The sequence below is a fragment of the Neodiprion fabricii genome, chromosome 4, assembly GCF_021155785.1.
Source record: "Neodiprion fabricii isolate iyNeoFabr1 chromosome 4, iyNeoFabr1.1, whole genome shotgun sequence".
NCBI lineage: Eukaryota > Metazoa > Arthropoda > Insecta > Hymenoptera > Diprionidae > Neodiprion > Neodiprion fabricii.
This window is the reverse complement of record NC_060242.1, coordinates 27,060,993-27,078,600: the sequence shown is the minus strand read 5'-3', so window position 1 is coordinate 27,078,600 and position 17,608 is coordinate 27,060,993. Positions and strand designations below refer to the sequence as shown.

Genomic DNA, 17,608 nt, shown 5'->3' with positions numbered 1-17,608 from the left:
AAAGGAAAGTACGAATAAAATTTAATTTTAATACAAATTTTTACCATATCAATTTTTTGATTTCTTCAGAAAATAATTAATAACAGTCACAATGTTAAAACTTACTACGAAATTTGATATTTTGTTTAAGCTAAAAACTAATGATTCTAATTTAATAGAAGCCATGTAATATAGCACAACAAGCCATTAAAATTAAATACGTAATTTGTTCGGTAAAATTTTACTTACACAAGGTCAGAGAACATCCAGGTTGTAAAGCATATCCACTGTTTGGATAAAAATCTACAGTACTCACCAACCTTGGTGACTGAATATAGTAAAATAAAAAGGAACCGAATATGACTACTGGACCAAGCGACAGGTATTTTTCCATGTAGTAAAATCTAACATAAAAACAGCTGTGCTACGTAAATAAAATATATTTTTTATATAAAAAGTGCGTACTTCATACTATTTTTTCTTTTTTTCTTTTTTTTTCTTCAAACCAGGTCTAAAAGCCCGAAGACGAAAACGAATAAAGCATTCTTGGTACTCCATTACGAAAAGTTGTAAAGAATTAAAAAACCAAAATATATATCAGTGGGATAGACACGATCAGGCTATTTTTAAACAAGAAAAACTGAGAAAACCATAAAAATAGGTTTTTTTTTCACAAATTCAGAACTCCGCCAATGTATGTACAAGTTGTAACACAGGCCTTCCGAGAAATATTAGTAAAAAACATTCAGATTACGTGGTCAAAGGATGGACGCTGTCGGATAAACGCTTAGACGTTTATCCCTGTTTTTATGCATTTTTCATCTATTTCAACGCAAAATAACGCCATAGTATGAATAAACGATTTGTAGAACAATACAGTCAACTGTGAAAATACGTTCGAAAACTTACGATCGGATCACTTGTTGAGCAAGTATGCATTATGACAAGTGATACACAAAAAATGCAATACGCATTTGTGCGAAAACTTTCGCATTTGTGCGAAAACTTATCAGAATAGTACGATTAGAGTTCGAAGATTATTTCATTACTTTTAAACCTAGAAGCGATATACTGAAAAACGGGATTCTCGCTTATAAGTCTTGTTAAAAAACAGGAAATACTGATTGTGGGTATCATGTACGTTTTTGCTATAAAACCATATTTTAAATTGTGGGTTGGTTTTCTGTTGGGTTTACGTCATGAAATCGGTGTTTATTTTCTCTGTTGGTTGAGGTTTCTCTCTGAATACAATAAGGTATCGCCTTTAGGATGACGGGCTATGATTGGGTAAATTACATTTCATCGTGCTTGTGCTGCGCCACATGAGTAACTTGCGCCAAGTTCCTTAGTTTTGAGGTTAGTTGATTTTTGAAAACCATGTCCGCCGGTTTGGGTGTTATTTTAGGACAAACGAAAAATCTCTTCTCGTATAACACGAAAAGTTTGCTTCTGCGTTACGTCCAGACCAGCGAAAATGTCAACCCTAAAAAATACACTGCTTCTATATTATTGCCGCAAACAAAGTTTCCGAGTAGAATTAGTGGCAAGAAACGAGTCGACATGGATAAATATTTACTAGAGGTATTTATTTTTAATTTCAAAATTTGAAACCCAACTATAATCGAAATCGTTGCTCTTTTTCTATACCCTGTTCGAAAAGTTAGCATGCCAGAATAATAGTTTATTGTTGGCACTATATTATTCATTTAGCATTAAATCTTCCAAATTTGAGATAAATATCTAACGCATCACCTAGTCCAAACATTATGTACATTTTTCTGAATGCACTTGTACATGCTTGATTATTTCTTTGATTCATATGTTTGTTGATGGTTTGATGTTAACCTAGTATCGATAATTTGTATTTGTGAGAAACATGGTTTTCATTGCAGAAATGCGGATTCTCCGAACTCTATAGTTGGCAACGGGCTAATCTTTCTGAACCTGACTTTGTCTTGCATGATGGACCGCCCTATGCCAATGGGAATCTACACATGGGTCATGCCATAAATAAAGTGAATAAAACTTTATTTTTGGTTTTCAAGTTTACTTACAAAATTCTTTACTATAATAAAACACAAAAAATAAATGAATAATGAATAAATTAATCAACAAAACCTTCGAAACCCAACGCTGCAATTAATATCGTAAATTGAGTAAATTGAACAGTCTAAACTTAATCTGTAAAATTTAAATTTGAACAGCTAATAATCATAAAACATCCATTTTCAGATACTCAAAGATATAACAATTAGGAGCAAGATTATTCGTGGACAGAGAGTGCATTTTAGACCAGGTTGGGACTGTCATGGCCTTCCCATTGAAATGAAGGCTTTGATTTCATTGAAAGAAAGTGCAATGAATTTGACGTCTGTTGAAATTCGGCAAAAGGGTAAAAATATTAATTATAGCACTAACGGTTGTGACAAACTCGCTTCATGCAGGATGGCAACAGACTGGAAAAACAGGGAAAACCGAGAATAGTCGGGGAATTTTGTTTATCAGGAATAATCAGGGAAAAGTCAGGGAATTATATAATGGGCCATGGGGAAAAACCGTACTTTATAAGTTTTTTTCAAACATCAACTATGCTCCGTAAATTTAGCCAAGTGAACTTTCAGAAATGGTATGGTTATATTTCTAATTATTTGTGTGAAACCAAGTAATACTGTGTGTTTTTGAATTCAAACTTACGTATTGAAGGTGTTCGTAATTTCGGGTGCTTTTGGTTACACAAGCCATCCAACATTACCAAGTTTTGTGAAAAATGATCAAGGAATTCTACATTTTTTGACGGAAAAAGTCAGGGAATTTTACTTGAGCAAAATTGTCACCTCCCTATCATGTGAAATTAGTATAATCTAAGCGATGTGCATCTTTGCGGAATTCCAGCTTTCACAGTTTATGCTTTCAAATAAAATCATTGAATAATATCACGAGGCTTCCGACTTCTCTAGTGATTTCAAATTGTGATTGTATTCAATTTTACAATTTACATTCATACTTTATATTCTCAATTTCATATCCTAGCAGATTTTGTACGAATATCTGTCCTGAATTATATAATTAGATTGTTGCATTATTTGATATATAATTCAATTTTTGGTTCTGGATGCAACGCAAAAAAATCGTACTTGTCCAATATATACAGGTTGCTTTTAAGAGGTTGTGTAGAAAATAATTTCTATAACATCTTGGAGTCTAAGTCGAATTATATTTAGTATAAATACAGCAATCATAATATTTTCTTACGTTTAAATACTTATAGAATTCATCCCATATTATTTGCAGCTCAAAAATATGCAAACGAAGCTATTTCACAGCAACGGGATGTATTTATGTCATGGGGTATTATGGCAGATTGGAAAGAATCTGGTTGTTACTTTACACACCATACGTCGTATGTTATAAATCAGTTACGCCAATTCATAACCTTGTACGAAAAAGGCCTTGTAAACAGGGATTTTAAACCAGTTTATTGGTCACCGTCATCAAGGTACCATGTAATAATTTACATCTAAAACAATACAATGCTCACTGATTTGAATCCATAAATGAGAGCGATTTATGTCCCAAAAATTTAGAATAATAACTTGAATACAATGTTTTTCAACCTAGTTATAAAATAATCTAACCATTAGTGATCATGTTTCGTGATTTCATCTAATCGACCTCTTGATGTTAATTTTGTATTTTTGAACTTGATAAAAATTCTTATTATTCAGAACAGCCCTGGCAGAATCTGAGTTAGAATACAATGAGCAACATGTAAGTAAAAGTGCTACCATCAGGCTGCTTTTGGATGTTCTACCTCCAGCTTTGGAATCATTGAAAGGTCACCCAGTCTATGCCCTTATATGGACAACCACTCCTTGGACATTGGTGGCCAATGAAGCCATTGCATTTGCCGAAGATGTCAAGTATTGTGTTGCAGAGGATAGTGAGATGAATTTTTATATTGTTGCCGAAAATTTACTGCATAAAATTCAAGAAAAAATCGGAATTCTAAAGCCATCAATAACGATAACAGGTGTGCTATTAGTGACGCAAGTTATATGTAAACATACAGCATGTATAACAAATGGAGTGTGTGATACTAATGATTCAAGTCCCACTTGAAGATACATTATATGTAATCAAAGACCGAATCATGTTGTTGCGAACTAATAAATGTTAGTATTCTGTTTCAATATTTTGTCAGGTGGCTTATCTTGATGACGCACTTATGAAATGATTCTCTCTGTTATTTAACAACTGTGAAATTCTGCACACGGTGTACAAAATTTTTGATGGATATTGCATGGCTGAGAATAACTTGTAAACATAGAATTATCATCATTCATATGATGCATTTAATGTCCATAAACAGGAACTGAGCTTCGTGGAGGAAGATATCTACAACCAATAACAGGTTTAAGTTCACCATTTGTACCAGGAAGTCACGTTACAACCGCAAAGGGAACGGGCTTAGTTCACATAGCCCCAGGGCATGGAATGGACGATTTTCTTATTGGTTTAGCAAACAAATTACCCGTGGTAAGTTGGGTACATTTGAATAGATTTTAGCTTTGCAAAAATAGAGCTCATGAAACACTGAGATAGGGATAAATGTTACATGCAGACTCTGTCAGATGTCTGTGTAAAGTTTGTCTATGCAGTTCAGGAACAGGGCAACGTTAAAGAAAATATAAATAAAAAATTAATTCAGAGGTGACAATATTAGTAGTCAAGAGAAGTGTGACTAGTCTGATGTTGGGAATTGAAAATTACTCTGTAATCACTGTCATTTTAACTTGACTTTGATTATCAACCTGTAGGCTGCGCATAAACAGAATAGAGAAAATCTAAATCAGGTTATATGTGTCTTTTAAAAACTAAAAGATGAATCAATCTTATGTATGTTCCTGTCTGACGTAATTATGAATGCATTTGTACTTGCAGTTATCGCTTGTGGACGAAAATGGTTGCTATACCGCCGATGCAGGTCCTGACCTTGTTGGCCTAAATGTCTTAAATGAAGGCGGCAAAGCCATCTTGAATAAAATACAAAGTAACGTGGTCCACACTGAAAACTATCAACATAGCTATCCATATGACTGGCGTACTAAAGAGCCAGTTATTGTAAAAGCTAGCAAACAATGGTTTATTAATACCAGTGCTCTTAAACAGCAGGCACTAGTAAGTATTCAAATGCAGATGCTGGGTTTTCATCATTGCAGTACAAAGTATGCAAAAGTGTACGAAACATTTTAGTTCAGTTCACTGAGACATTTTCATTTCGAATTGAAATTTCCACATAGATGACATAGGACCCAATGACCGTTTCAGAACAAGGTCTTTAATAAAAATCTACTTAATGTCTATGACGATTGTTTGAATAATCAAGAAATTTATGTACTGCAAAATGTTAGGTTTTCTTGAATCTATTGAGGGTAGGGAAATATGACTAAAGTGCGAAATTTTTTGTATCATTCACTTGAGGTTCTTAAAATAGTAAATATTCAAATCTTTTTGTGAGCTTGTAATTCACATATGTCTCTGTAACCCGGATTTTAGGATTCTCTGCAAAATGTATCGGTGTACCCAGTATGTAATAGTGCATCTTCTACCAATAGTTTGACACAACAAGTGAAGATGAGACCTTATTGGTGTATCTCGCGTCAGAGGGTATGGGGAACACCAATACCAGTTTTATATTACAGAGATACTGGCGATATAATTACAAATAGGTATGTTTATCATACTTCAACTACCTTTGCTAGTTTCCTGTACACTTTCATATGCTACAACTATCTTAACGTCAAATATGCTGAACTGCAAATATGTGATCTATTGCAATTCAGTAAATATATATGTAAATATATTATTAAGCTAAGTAATTAAATATCTTGTGTAGAGATTGGAACGAAAGATTGTGTCACTTGATGCAAAAATATGGTCTTGATTGCTGGTGGGAATTACCTATTGAAAAATTAGCTGGTAAAAAACTCTTACGGGAACTTGAAGTTGATGCTTCTGAGTTGGAGAGAGGCCAGGTGAGAAACCCGTGTTTACAAGACACGTCAGGAAAGCCAATAAAGAATTCGTAGCATGCAGTCCAAATAATGTTTTTTCTCATATTCATATTTGCAGGATATTTTAGATATTTGGTTTGACAGTGGCATATCTTGGTCCACAGTATTACCTGATGGAAAAGCTGACCTGTACCTAGAGGGAATCGATCAATTTACTGGCTGGTTTCAATCGTCCTTACTGACATCCATAGCGCTTCAAGGTGCTGCTCCCTACAAGTAAGTGTTACGTATTTTGTATTCTACAATGCAAAAAGCAAAAAAGTAGAAATTAGGTTAGAAATTATTTATCGAATCAATAAAATACGTCATATACTTATACATTTTATTTACTTTCTACATAGATAAATGAATCATTTGATTGTGATATTTTGTTCTGAATTTCTAATTTGTGTTATGATTATGAAAAAAGCGTAGGTATTGTTACAACCAAATAGTTATTTACTGTATATTTTAGGTCTTTATTTGCACATGGATTTGCAGTAGATGACAAAGGTCATAAAATGTCGAAATCACTGGGGAATGTGATTGATCCTGAAGAAGTTACTCGGGGTGGTGAAGATCTAAAGAAAAAGCCAGCTTATGGTGTAGATACTTTACGGTACAAATATTCGTCATTGTACAGTATAGTGTGCGTGTGTGTGAGTGTGTGAATACAGTGTATGCTTGTTTGTGCTTGTTCAGAAGAAGTTATTTAGCGTAATCTAAGAATATTTAGAACTTTGCTCCAATTTTATTCATCTCATTCTTCAATTGCAGCTGGTGGGTAGCAAGCCATGGCACTCAACATACGCTAGTTCCTGTTACGGAGAAGTTGTTGAAGGGAAGCGCAGAGTCCGTTCAAAAACTCAGATTGATATTTCGTTTTCTCTTAGGTGCTCTGCATCCATATCCTTGTGATACTCCTATAGAACCGGAATACCATTATCTTGATAAATATTTGTTACATCAACTTTATCATTACGATAAACGGGTAGGAAATATTTCCAATAAAACAATTTTTAGGTTTACCAAATATTGGGTATAACAAATTCATTAATTAACTTATTTTTATTACATGTTATTTTTTTTAAACAGTTTCATGTCATATAGTGATGAATAGTGATGAATCAAAATGACTCGGTGTTCTCGTTCTTCCAGATTGAAACATTATATAGTAATTACGAATACCACAATGCCTGCAGAGTTATTATACATTTTGTGGCAAATACAGTATCAGCATTATACTGTCATTTAATTAAAGACAGGTTGTATTGCAATAGCATAAATTCATCTCATCGAGCTGGCGCTGTGGATGTTATCAGCGAAATACTGGCTGTTTTAACAAGATCGTTAGCCCCAATACTTCCGCATTTAGCAGAAGAGGTCTGGTTACACCATCCTGATAATCTCGGTAATAGAAATATATATGACACGTCAGATGATTTTTTTTTCACAAAACAATTCGCAAATGGTCACGACTGTATTCAATTTTCGTGTTGCAGCCTCTGTGCCCCTATTTCATAGTGCGCACAATTTACCAAAAGACTGGGACCAACCGAGCATAGCTAAGGTGATAGAAAATGCGTTAGACATAAAAGCTGCAATTACTAAACTTGCAACAATCAACACCTGGGAATTGGCAGCTACGATTACGCTGAATCCAGCACAGTATTCCATAGTCACGGTAAGATATAAATCTATTTATAAGCATTCAAAATAAACTTCTTTAACAAGTTTAATTACAAACTTTGAAGAAGTTATAGCAGAGTACAAGTGTATCGAAAAATCATAAAATTTGTTATTTTCTGCTTCATAGGCTTTGCAGAAAGATGAAAGTTCTACGACATCTCAACTGTGTGAGTTATTCCAACTTTCTGCAATTACCTTAATAGCAAAAGATGGTATCGAAGATGCAGTAATAGATTTAAAACCAATCGAAAAATCACTGTGCGCACGCTGTTATCGGTATCCAGAACCACAACCAGGCAAACTTTGTGCTCGTTGCGATGATATTATAAGTCACCTTTCAACATAACTAAAATAAATTACATCAAATGTTTATAATTTTTGTATATAAATATACAGCATATGAAAAAATAGTCGACTTATTGTGAAAAGGCTTTGCTGTTTCTACAGAACAATAATTACATTCAATATCCTTTTCACAACGAGTTGGCTAATTCTAGTCATTGTAAGAAATTTAATAAATACTCGCTTCTTTTAACATTTGTTTTATTTAGGGACAGTATTACAAGAAACATTTACATGCAGCTGGACAAATCGTGATTTAAGCGAATTTAAACATGATCGATGATAATTTTTATACTTCAAAGAAGAATAGTTATTACGTACACACATTGCGTGAGATTTATGTAACAATTCTAACAACGTATCAATTATTTATTAGCATCTGCCTCACCACAATATCCATAATAAATGTTCAAGATCGTATTACTGAAATACAATTATGAATTGCCCTATTTTTCAATATTATTGAGTATTTTTGTTCACTATACAAAAATAATTCAAATATTGTATTATACAAGCCCAAGTTAACACAAAACCAATCCTAGTTATGAGTCATTTATCATGTAAAATTGAAGCTTGGACAACATTTACATATTCGAAAAACTGATTCATAAAAAAATAGAGTCTGATATTTTATGTTTCGATACTACTTATGATGTGATTCATCATTACTAAGCTCTGCTTTAGCTGCTTACTAAAATAATTTGGCTCAAAGCGAGGTGGTTTCAAAATATAAGAACAAATTTTTTTTTCGTCCATACATGCAGTTCGGGAAATTTCAGAATTCTCAATAAGAATATTAACTCAATTTGCGATGCAGTTATGAATATCAAATATTTTTTGTATAGGGCTTGAAATACCTGCGTAAGGTTAGGTTTGCAAACGACAATTTCAGCTACGTCAAATAATTTCATGCAAGTAAGGAAGAAATTGCTAAATAATTGAATGCCTATTTTTCCAACTTATGTTCACAGGAATTGCATTCATCTTGCGCCTAGTAACTTTGTAAAGCGTACATATATTTCTGATTTTTCTATTTTGGCCAGCTACCAACAATAGAATACAAGTTTAACTTTAACAAGACCTTATATTACTAAAAGCTAACTTAGTCAACAAGCTATGCATCCATATACATTCTTTAATAATTCTCAACAACAGTGACAATTCCTATTTGTTAAATAAGTATTGTTTCATACTGAAATTTTTAGACGTAATTCGTGTTCAACTATTATTGAGAAAATGCTACATTAAATATTGAAGAAGCACCATCGCACACATAACTGTCTAGTAACTACAATTTTAACAGTGCTGCACTTTCATTCAAACATAATTATTCACCAACAACAGGCCAAGAAATTATAATAAGTTCAACATAAAATATGCACTTTGCTAAAAAAATATGGTTAAAGTAATGTTAATTTAACTAATAAGTAGGGGAAAAATGCAGCCCGCACTGCAACCGTGACAGATTTACCTTCAGTTGAGTTAGTGTTATGATCTTTGGACCTTGCAAAGATTACATACTTAGTATTAAATCAATGTAATTATTAATTGCCATCGAAAACTGGGAAGCGTCACAGCACAATTCACCATGCACTATGTGAAACGTGAGTGGAAAGTAAACCGCTTTCTTGTTTCTATGTAAAACATTGAAATTCCTGCAAGTTTCACATAAAGAATGATCACAGACACTAATAATTTCATATTTACAAAGCTATAAAGGTTTTGGAGTTTGCAGTAATTCTGGAATTTATTATAAATCTAATGTCTATTAATATATATTCAAATATACAGAGTACTGCATGAGGAACGTAATGCAGAAATGTACGTTTCTTTCTTTCATAACACGTGATTTACTCTTTTCTTTTAACAGTTAGGTCGTAAAGGCAATTTATGTTGAGCGCATTAAGAAAATGTGTCAGATGCGGTTGATATCCACTGCTAGCCAACTTATCTGCAACGTGGGCCAAGTATGTCCGTAATTCACAAAAAGCTTTGTACAATTGCTGCAACTTCGCAAAATTAGGATGCACGTATCCCGTGGGAGTGATAATCCAACTTTGTGACCGCACACGATTGTGAAATTTCAAGATAACCTTGAAAATGTTGTGCAGACATGTTCGCATTTTTTCTCCTCGTGGATTTAACATGCACCTAGACGAATAAGTTATCACGTCAGTTCTTTTTTTCTGTAATGTTGAAAATTTGATGCAATCTCGAATATTACAATTCTATTTTCAAAATATTCTGTTCGATTTCTGTGTCGTGGCATGCAGCTGTGAAGTTACACCGAATTTATATTTTTTGAAGTTATCTTCTACAGAGTAACATATCTATTATAATTAACTCACCTAGAGAGAATTTTCTTTATATAACCCACATGAGTGAGATACACCTGATCAATGGTTATGGCATTTTCCAGATCCTTTTCAAATTCTGCCCAGCTGGCATGAAGTACACTGCAAGTTAAGTAATTATGCAAAGCTGTCATGAACTGCATCATTGAGTGTCTGAACAATTGTATCTGTGAAAAAAACCAAACATATTCATGATCCGAGATCTTTTAACTATGTTTCAAAGCCCACATGGGGAGCTTGGGCATGAGCAATCACGGCATGTTCGTAGTTCTAGTCGTGCTGCAAATTCGCTTTAGCTAGAGTTCCATAATTTGTTTACTATAGCTTTCCATGGGGACTTGGCACAAAATTACTTGGTATAGAGATATAGCGAATACATACCCCATGATATTCTTTAGAGTTTGTAGCTTTTCGTTCTACTTTCAAAATGTGGAAATCTTCTTGTAGAACCCACATGACACGTCCAACCATGAGTAAAAATTTGAACACCTTACTATATTGCAGCATCGACATGTCATCTAATATTATGTTCAGTGGCCACGATATTTTATAATTCAAGCAAAGACATTCTAAGGCTTCAGGATTTGAAACCTGAAATTAGTAATTAACATATGACACATTCACTGATGCTGACTGAGAATGATTCACCATCATTCACATTATAAAATGTCAATTACTATAGATTACCTGTAACTGAGAAGGTACATCAGTGACAGAGAGGCTGAGTCGCTCCGAGTTTGCATAGCTGCTACTGAGCGATGCAACAAGTGCTTTATTTAACAGATTATTCAGTGTCGCTGAATTCAACAGATCTGCTGGTATTGAAATCTCATAAAGTCTTGTGAATAAAGACTTTGTTAAATTTTTAGCAAACTCGCCATTCAGTAAAAAGAAGTAACTTCTAAGGCTGTGTAAATGAGATAAGAATTTATGTTCGCTGAGCAAGTACTTAATGATTGCATCGTTTACAAGTCTGCTTTGGACTTGTAAAGGAATAGCAACAGATTTTTCTAAATAAACATGCAGTGATGTGTTGTCGATCATCTCTACATCTGTTACAGTCAACACTGATTCTGAAGTTGGCGTCATCGCGGCGGAGCTAATGCCCAAAAAATTAGGAAACATTGGAGATTTTTCTGGAAATTTGAAGCCACTTTCCGAAATGTCTGAGCGTGCTGTATCAGCAGTTAATATTTCACCTGTAGTTAAGGCAGATCGCATGTCAGTGCTCATTTCAGATAAAGGGGTATCCATACACTGTTGTAGTTGTGACATGCTACTACTCACTGACAGAGGGAAATTATCTGTGGTACATGACATGGGTGTAGTATTTTCTTGAATGATTTGTTGCGAACTAGTCGATTCTGATATTGGGAATGGTGTACAGAGGTCGAGATTATCATTTTGTTTATCAACAGAAGCACTACCATAAACATAAAATTCCTGTTCCATGACACGGGCCCGATTTTTTTGAGCCTGAGTTAAAACTGCAGGTTCATCTCTGGCAGCTTCATCCGGTGTAGTACCTTGATCAGTAGAATGTTGCATATTTCTATTTCTGTTTTTCTGTGCATCTGTCAACTCTTGTGCTATATGTTCTGGGATTATCAAAGCTGGCATTTCTTGACCAGTACGATGTGCCATGTTTCTGTTTCGGTTCTTCTCCGCATCAGTTAACTCGTGATCAATCAAATTCTTTATTTGCTTCAGATCATTTGGAACCTGATTAGTACGGTGTTGAACATTCCGGTTACTATTTATTTGTAATTCAGAAAGATAACTTGGAGGAATTGACTCCATTAAAATTTCGTCTGATTGTAATTGATCGACTGAACCTGCTGTGATGTTTTGGTCTTTATTAGAGAAAACGTTTCTCATCTGATTGTTATTTGGTGTCCAGTCATATTCTTCTCGGAGAACTTTAAGCTTGTTACGTTGTAATTCCGTTAGATTATCAGGATTTCCGAACTTCATCAAATTCACAATAACTTCCTCATTCAAAATTGGAACTGTCGAATCTCTATCTAACCCAATAAATGCATCCAAGTTCCCAGTATTTCTGATTTTATTAGCTAGTGCTTCTTTTGTGATGTCTGTTCTATCGATGAGAAAGTTCTGCAAATTATTTTTTTCATTGTCAAATTCCTCGTAATAAGCCTCCCCTGAAAACACTGTATGACCCATTACCCTATTTCTATTTTTCTGCAATATTTTTTTCTCTAAAAGATCATCTCTGATTTTAATTGGCTCTGTTGACAAACTTATCGGTGTGATATTTAATACAGTAGGCCGAGGTGATTTAATAGTAACACTTTCAGTCGTTTCACTATTTTCATCTTTTGCATGAACTAGAGTGTCTTTATTAGCATTTTTTGTGGGAGAACTTTTTGTATCATTTGTAACTGGCGTGGAAAGTTGTTCAACATTACTATTTTCATCTTCTTTTTTATTAGCATTGGCATCGACTTCACTCCTCTCAGATTCAAGTAGCTGTATGGGATCATTCAAGTTTAAGTCTTCGCTGCAAAGATCTACAATCTGTTTCACATGTTCTTCTGTAACTACCTCATCATTATTTGAAATTTTTGTCACAAAATGGCTATTCTCTTTTGAACTCGTTACTCTCAAACTGTCTTTCATTTCCCACACTTCCTGTTTAGCTTTAGATAAAGCAGCTAATCTCTTGTCAAATAATTCCATACGCCTGATACGCCAATCAGCATGAACTTTGCGTCTATCGGCTTCAATAGCTAATCCGTTGTAATACATTAGAACATTCTCTCTGAAAAAAATTACGAACAATAAAATTCAACAAAAATACCTAATATATAAGTGACTAATTGTCATGTGAAATAAAGCTCACTTTTCTTGCTGCATTCTTTTAGCCTCTTCTTTCTGTTCCCTGTTAATTTTTTCCATAAGTAGTTGATCAGCCTGTAATTGAGCTTCTCTATCTCTTTCCTTGCGAAGAACAGCCTCTTCTGCTTGGTCTTTCAATTCTGCTAATAATTCACGTTTGCCTTGTGCTATTTGCTTGGCAATTTCCTCCTGTTCACCTAGAAATTAGTAATTTATGAACTAATGATTTACACCTTGAACATTTCTGCTCATCACATATAAAGGCGGTTGAATACCCATGAGGTGTTTCAATAGATGATGTGTACTAACGTTTGAATCGTGTTAACATTTCCTGATGAGCAATATTGACGAGTTGTGCTTTCTTTTTCAGGATATCTCTGTTTTCTTGAAGAGCTGAACAGAGAGAAACGTTTGTACCGAGAGCTGATCTACCTCTAGTCATATATTCACTACAATGTATCTGTTGTTCTCTGAGCTGTCCTACACTTAGGCAAACTCGTACAGCCGGATAGGAAGTCGCCAAGACACCGCACAGCGGATTCTGACAGATGTAAATAATTTTTATAATCAAGTACAATGTCAAAAACAAAATTTAAATTGCACGCTTTACGTTTAAATTGCCTTATATCAAAAAAATTCACCTTTGGATCACAGATCTTCAGAAGTCTGACTGCTTTCCCACATTGCAGTATAGAATCCGTTAGTTCTCCTAAGAAGCCAGGTACTGATTTATGGTTTATTAAGAAACCCTTTGTCCAAAACCTATGTCCCCGTTGCCTCAGGTACTGCGGCTTTACTTTGATCATAAATTCTCCGTATATATCATCACAGACACCTTCAAATAACCACTTTTGCAGAAACCTGAAAACAGTGATAATTATGCTGCAATCAAAAACAAAGTAAATCCGTAGGGGCTTCTAAGGAATGATTTGTAAAATTATCTGGTTTCACTGTTATTTTTTTAAATTATTACTAAGGTGCATACCAAAAATAAACCTCGCAACAGGCCTTGAGTACAGAATAAAACACCAAAGCCACTTTTGGCTGAGTAACCTTGGTGACTTCTTGGTATATATGGGTCAGAATTCCGAGACCCTCGTCAAGTTCAACTTTATTTTGACTATCGCAGTGACATAGTTTAGCTAGTTCAGTGATTATAAGGCCCAAAGGACGAACTTGATCAAGTAAAGATAGCAATCCAATCGATTCTTTATCCACGCAAATGCGATCAATTGCTGCTCGGTGTCGAAGCAGTACTTCTTTAATTTTATTACACATTGCCTGGAACAGCACCACATACATAACAAGTTGTCAATATTAAATAGCAATGGCAACAACATCATATTTGAGATATTAAAATTTTGTGCAATTTCTATATTATTGGAATACATAAATTACCTTAAATATGAGTCCTTTTTGTTGTAATTCACCAGTTTGTGGATGCGACGCTGTTAAAAGGCTCAAGGCTTTGAAACAATTTCCCCAATGAGTGACAGGGGCACACACATCTTTCAAACTTTCAATACTTAATCCTGGGACAGCCAAGTTGGGTATCAAATAAAACCCCAGCTAAAATTGTTCACAGGTCAGAAAAAAATCTTTTACCATACTTCCGCCATCACAGTGATGGTATGGAGTAAGCATCAAAACAAATCATAATCAAAAGTGAGTTAATTTTTACCGAATTATCATACATGAAACAGTCTGACTCAATCCCAACTAGCAGTAATTTTATGTCCGATAAGAATCGTTGGCTGGAAACTTCGTCGATCAAGCTTACAGAATCGGTAAACTGAAAAATGACAAAAACGCTGTAACAATATAAATACAATAGTCATATGTTTGCAATCGTTGATATGAAACCATCGTACACAAAAAATATTATTTTTATTCAAGTGTAAATGTAGTAGAAAAATGATGCGTTTCATACAATCATGTGACATAGGCTGAATAAAAATAAAAATTGTAATAATTATATCATTCAATTTTAGTAGCAGTAGTGTATTCTCACCCTGGTCGATGCTATTTGTAAATTGTTGGCCTGTTTTATTCTTCTTATATGAAACATGGCTTCGGAAGATTCCGTTATAAAGTGTAGCTGCTTTGGTGGGTCAAACCGACCAAGAGTCTCCCATGTACGATAATTAGACACTGGCTGACTAGTGGCCACATTTTCCCAGATATCGTTGAGACTATGCTTAGCAGTACTTAATCTCTCATAAATATAGTGATTAGATACTTGGACATCCCAAATATCAGAAGCGCTGGTGTCCACGCATGGTGGATCAGCACCCTCCCAAGATGGTTCGACTTCCGTTACCAATCCCTCGTTCTGCAGATAATGATCACTTGCTACTTCCTCTGCATCTTCCTGAACCGGTACAAACGAATATAATTACACTTGAAGACGTTGCTGTAATTTTTGAGAAACACTTCGTTAATTGGAACAAGAGTTATGCACACCTACCCTGATGTTTGGTAGAAAATATGATGGCATACTGTAGTCTCGGAATGCGGTAAGCTCTAATAACCCTTTAGACGCTTCGTATCCTATAGGTGGTATGGTATTCCCACTGCTGGAGGAGTATCATTTATATCGTTCAATTTTAATGGTATGTGCTTAAGAAATTCTAAACAACTAGAATTAATAATAGAGAAAATGGATGGATTAAGATTCATTCTCTTGAGCTAATAAAGAAAGAAACAAAGAAGAGTTTCTCATACGTACATCATTGGTATAATAATGATACAGCATTTAAAGTATAAAACATAACTGTTGGATTTATTCGTATGAAAGGTTCTGATCAAAATCATGACTATATTGTAACCATTTTTGTGATTCAAATATTAGGAATTCATTGATTTGAAAGTGCGATGATGCAGTTTTTTATTTTATCTTTTACAGTTGATTTACAATTATTTTTTCCATAAGCGAAATAGTTAAAATGGTAAAATTAATACTCATAGTATCGGTGGCAAATGTGCGAAGAGCCAGCACTAAAAGTGAGGTACTCACCGAATGGATTCGGTGGCAATTGTGGTAGTAGACCTAAATCTTCCAAGAAACGACAGTCTACTGCCAGGCTCAACTGCACAGTTTTGTATAACAGAACTATGCTTGATACCCAATAATCCTTCAAATACGTCTGAGATAACGAATGACTCCAGCGGATAGATTTGAAACGGTGTAACACCTTTGCCATCACATAATGACTCAGGCAGAAATGGATTAGGTTTTCCATAATGGAAGACATTCTGTAATATGAAATAAAAATTTTAAGCGGAATATTTCGCAAAACTAACATTCGCTTAATAATGGATTATATGAATTTTGCAAGAATGCTATTAGATAACAACTACTATTAAACAACCTTAAATTATGTTTACCAATTCTTTCTCTGGCTCTTGTGTTTCCAAGTTTTTCAAACTGACAAGCAACTCCAGAGTGGAATAAATAGTCGGATCTATGTCATCTTCAGAGTCAATTAATTCATCGACAAATACTTCAAGCTCCGTAGCTTTTGCCAAAGATTTCTTACCAACTTTTAACACAAAAGCATGTTTCAATAATTCAACAATGGGGTCCCTATCTTTGCTTCTCTGTCCTGCTGTTGGGATACATTTAATACATTAGTAATAACTCTAGTATCTTAAAACAGCATGACATTTAATGAGATGAGTGGTTTTTTCTATTCCAATCAATACTTGTGAGTCATACTCACCGTATACTTCGTACGTCTCTATGGACTTGTTGAGCAGTACACCGTAAGCTTTGGACCTTAATTTTTTAAGAGTCGCAGAATAATCTTTTTGCGGAATGTACGGATGGTTGTCAGCAGTGCTCTGCTTTTCGAGGAAGTTTCTGCAGAGCTCAGTTAGGAGACCATAAGTACCTGCATCGCCAGTGTTTGAATCCATTTTTTTTTCCATCGAATCGATCACAAATTAGTATTGGAGTCGTACATCTTTTCAAGATTGACAATTAGGAACCAGAATTACGACGTAGAAATAATAAAAAAAATGTGACAAGCAAGACGGGAAAAATGTTGTATTTTTTTATATTTATTAAGATTGGACACTGGTGGATTGAAACTCGCAATTTCAACTTGACGGGTAACCTCTTCGAAGCATATAATTAATAACGTACACTGTTCTCGTACACTTTGATCTTTATCACCTATCTCTAAGCGAATTTAAAGTCATGTAAGATACGTAGGATATTAACATTTTTTCGAAAGCACAAGTTGTAAATACCGCGGTGGTGAATGACAAATAAAACACCGATACTATGCTGCCAAATTTTCCGCTTCAACGACCTCAAACGAAACTTTT

At 34.5% G+C, this 17,608-nt stretch overlaps 3 protein-coding genes across 8 annotated transcripts in view; 1 reads left to right on the top strand and 2 right to left on the bottom strand.

Annotated features, from left to right (window-relative positions):
• Positions 1 to 373, bottom strand: part of LOC124180706 (pancreatic triacylglycerol lipase-like) — a 1,695-nt gene extending 1,322 nt beyond the window's left edge. The window contains exon 1 of the mRNA XM_046566453.1: positions 229 to 373. Coding sequence (XP_046422409.1) covers positions 229 to 373 — 145 coding nt within the window. The remainder of the gene's footprint in view (positions 1 to 228) is intronic.
• The window catches only part of LOC124179860 (isoleucine--tRNA ligase, mitochondrial), a 17,121-nt gene extending 2,983 nt beyond the window's left edge, over positions 1 to 14,138 (top strand). The window contains exons 1-17 of one of the 6 annotated variants that reach the window (XM_046564681.1): positions 1,153 to 1,560; positions 1,872 to 1,994; positions 2,212 to 2,371; positions 3,271 to 3,475; positions 3,705 to 4,009; positions 4,349 to 4,515; positions 4,921 to 5,157; positions 5,536 to 5,708; positions 5,876 to 6,014; positions 6,112 to 6,269; positions 6,508 to 6,651; positions 6,810 to 7,023; positions 7,191 to 7,443; positions 7,535 to 7,716; positions 7,849 to 9,667; positions 11,479 to 11,726; positions 13,647 to 14,138. In XM_046564681.1, coding sequence (XP_046420637.1) covers positions 1,357 to 1,560; positions 1,872 to 1,994; positions 2,212 to 2,371; positions 3,271 to 3,475; positions 3,705 to 4,009; positions 4,349 to 4,515; positions 4,921 to 5,157; positions 5,536 to 5,708; positions 5,876 to 6,014; positions 6,112 to 6,269; positions 6,508 to 6,651; positions 6,810 to 7,023; positions 7,191 to 7,443; positions 7,535 to 7,716; positions 7,849 to 8,067 — 2,883 coding nt within the window. In that variant the 5' untranslated portion in view covers positions 1,153 to 1,356 and the 3' untranslated portion in view covers positions 8,068 to 9,667; positions 11,479 to 11,726; positions 13,647 to 14,138. Of the gene's footprint in view, positions 1 to 301; positions 1,117 to 1,152; positions 1,561 to 1,871; positions 1,995 to 2,211; positions 2,372 to 3,270; positions 3,476 to 3,704; positions 4,010 to 4,348; positions 4,516 to 4,920; positions 5,158 to 5,535; positions 5,709 to 5,875; positions 6,015 to 6,111; positions 6,270 to 6,507; positions 6,652 to 6,809; positions 7,024 to 7,190; positions 7,444 to 7,534; positions 7,717 to 7,848; positions 9,668 to 11,478; positions 11,727 to 13,646 lie in introns of those variants that run through there. The other 5 variants (XM_046564685.1, XM_046564680.1, XM_046564684.1 and 2 more) reach the window with 5 other exon arrangements.
• Positions 8,248 to 17,608, bottom strand: LOC124179869 (gamma-tubulin complex component 6). Its single transcript, XM_046564706.1, has 15 exons — positions 16,999 to 17,608; positions 16,664 to 16,884; positions 16,293 to 16,531; positions 15,744 to 15,852; positions 15,288 to 15,647; positions 14,958 to 15,068; positions 14,675 to 14,845; positions 14,262 to 14,557; positions 13,918 to 14,137; positions 13,586 to 13,817; positions 13,281 to 13,473; positions 11,105 to 13,199; positions 10,799 to 11,008; positions 10,412 to 10,584; positions 8,248 to 10,214 (listed from the first exon to the last, which is right to left on the bottom strand). Exons 1-15 carry the CDS (start codon positions 17,192 to 17,194, stop codon positions 9,914 to 9,916), a joined length of 5,127 nt encoding a protein of 1,708 aa, XP_046420662.1. The 5' UTR covers positions 17,195 to 17,608; the 3' UTR covers positions 8,248 to 9,913.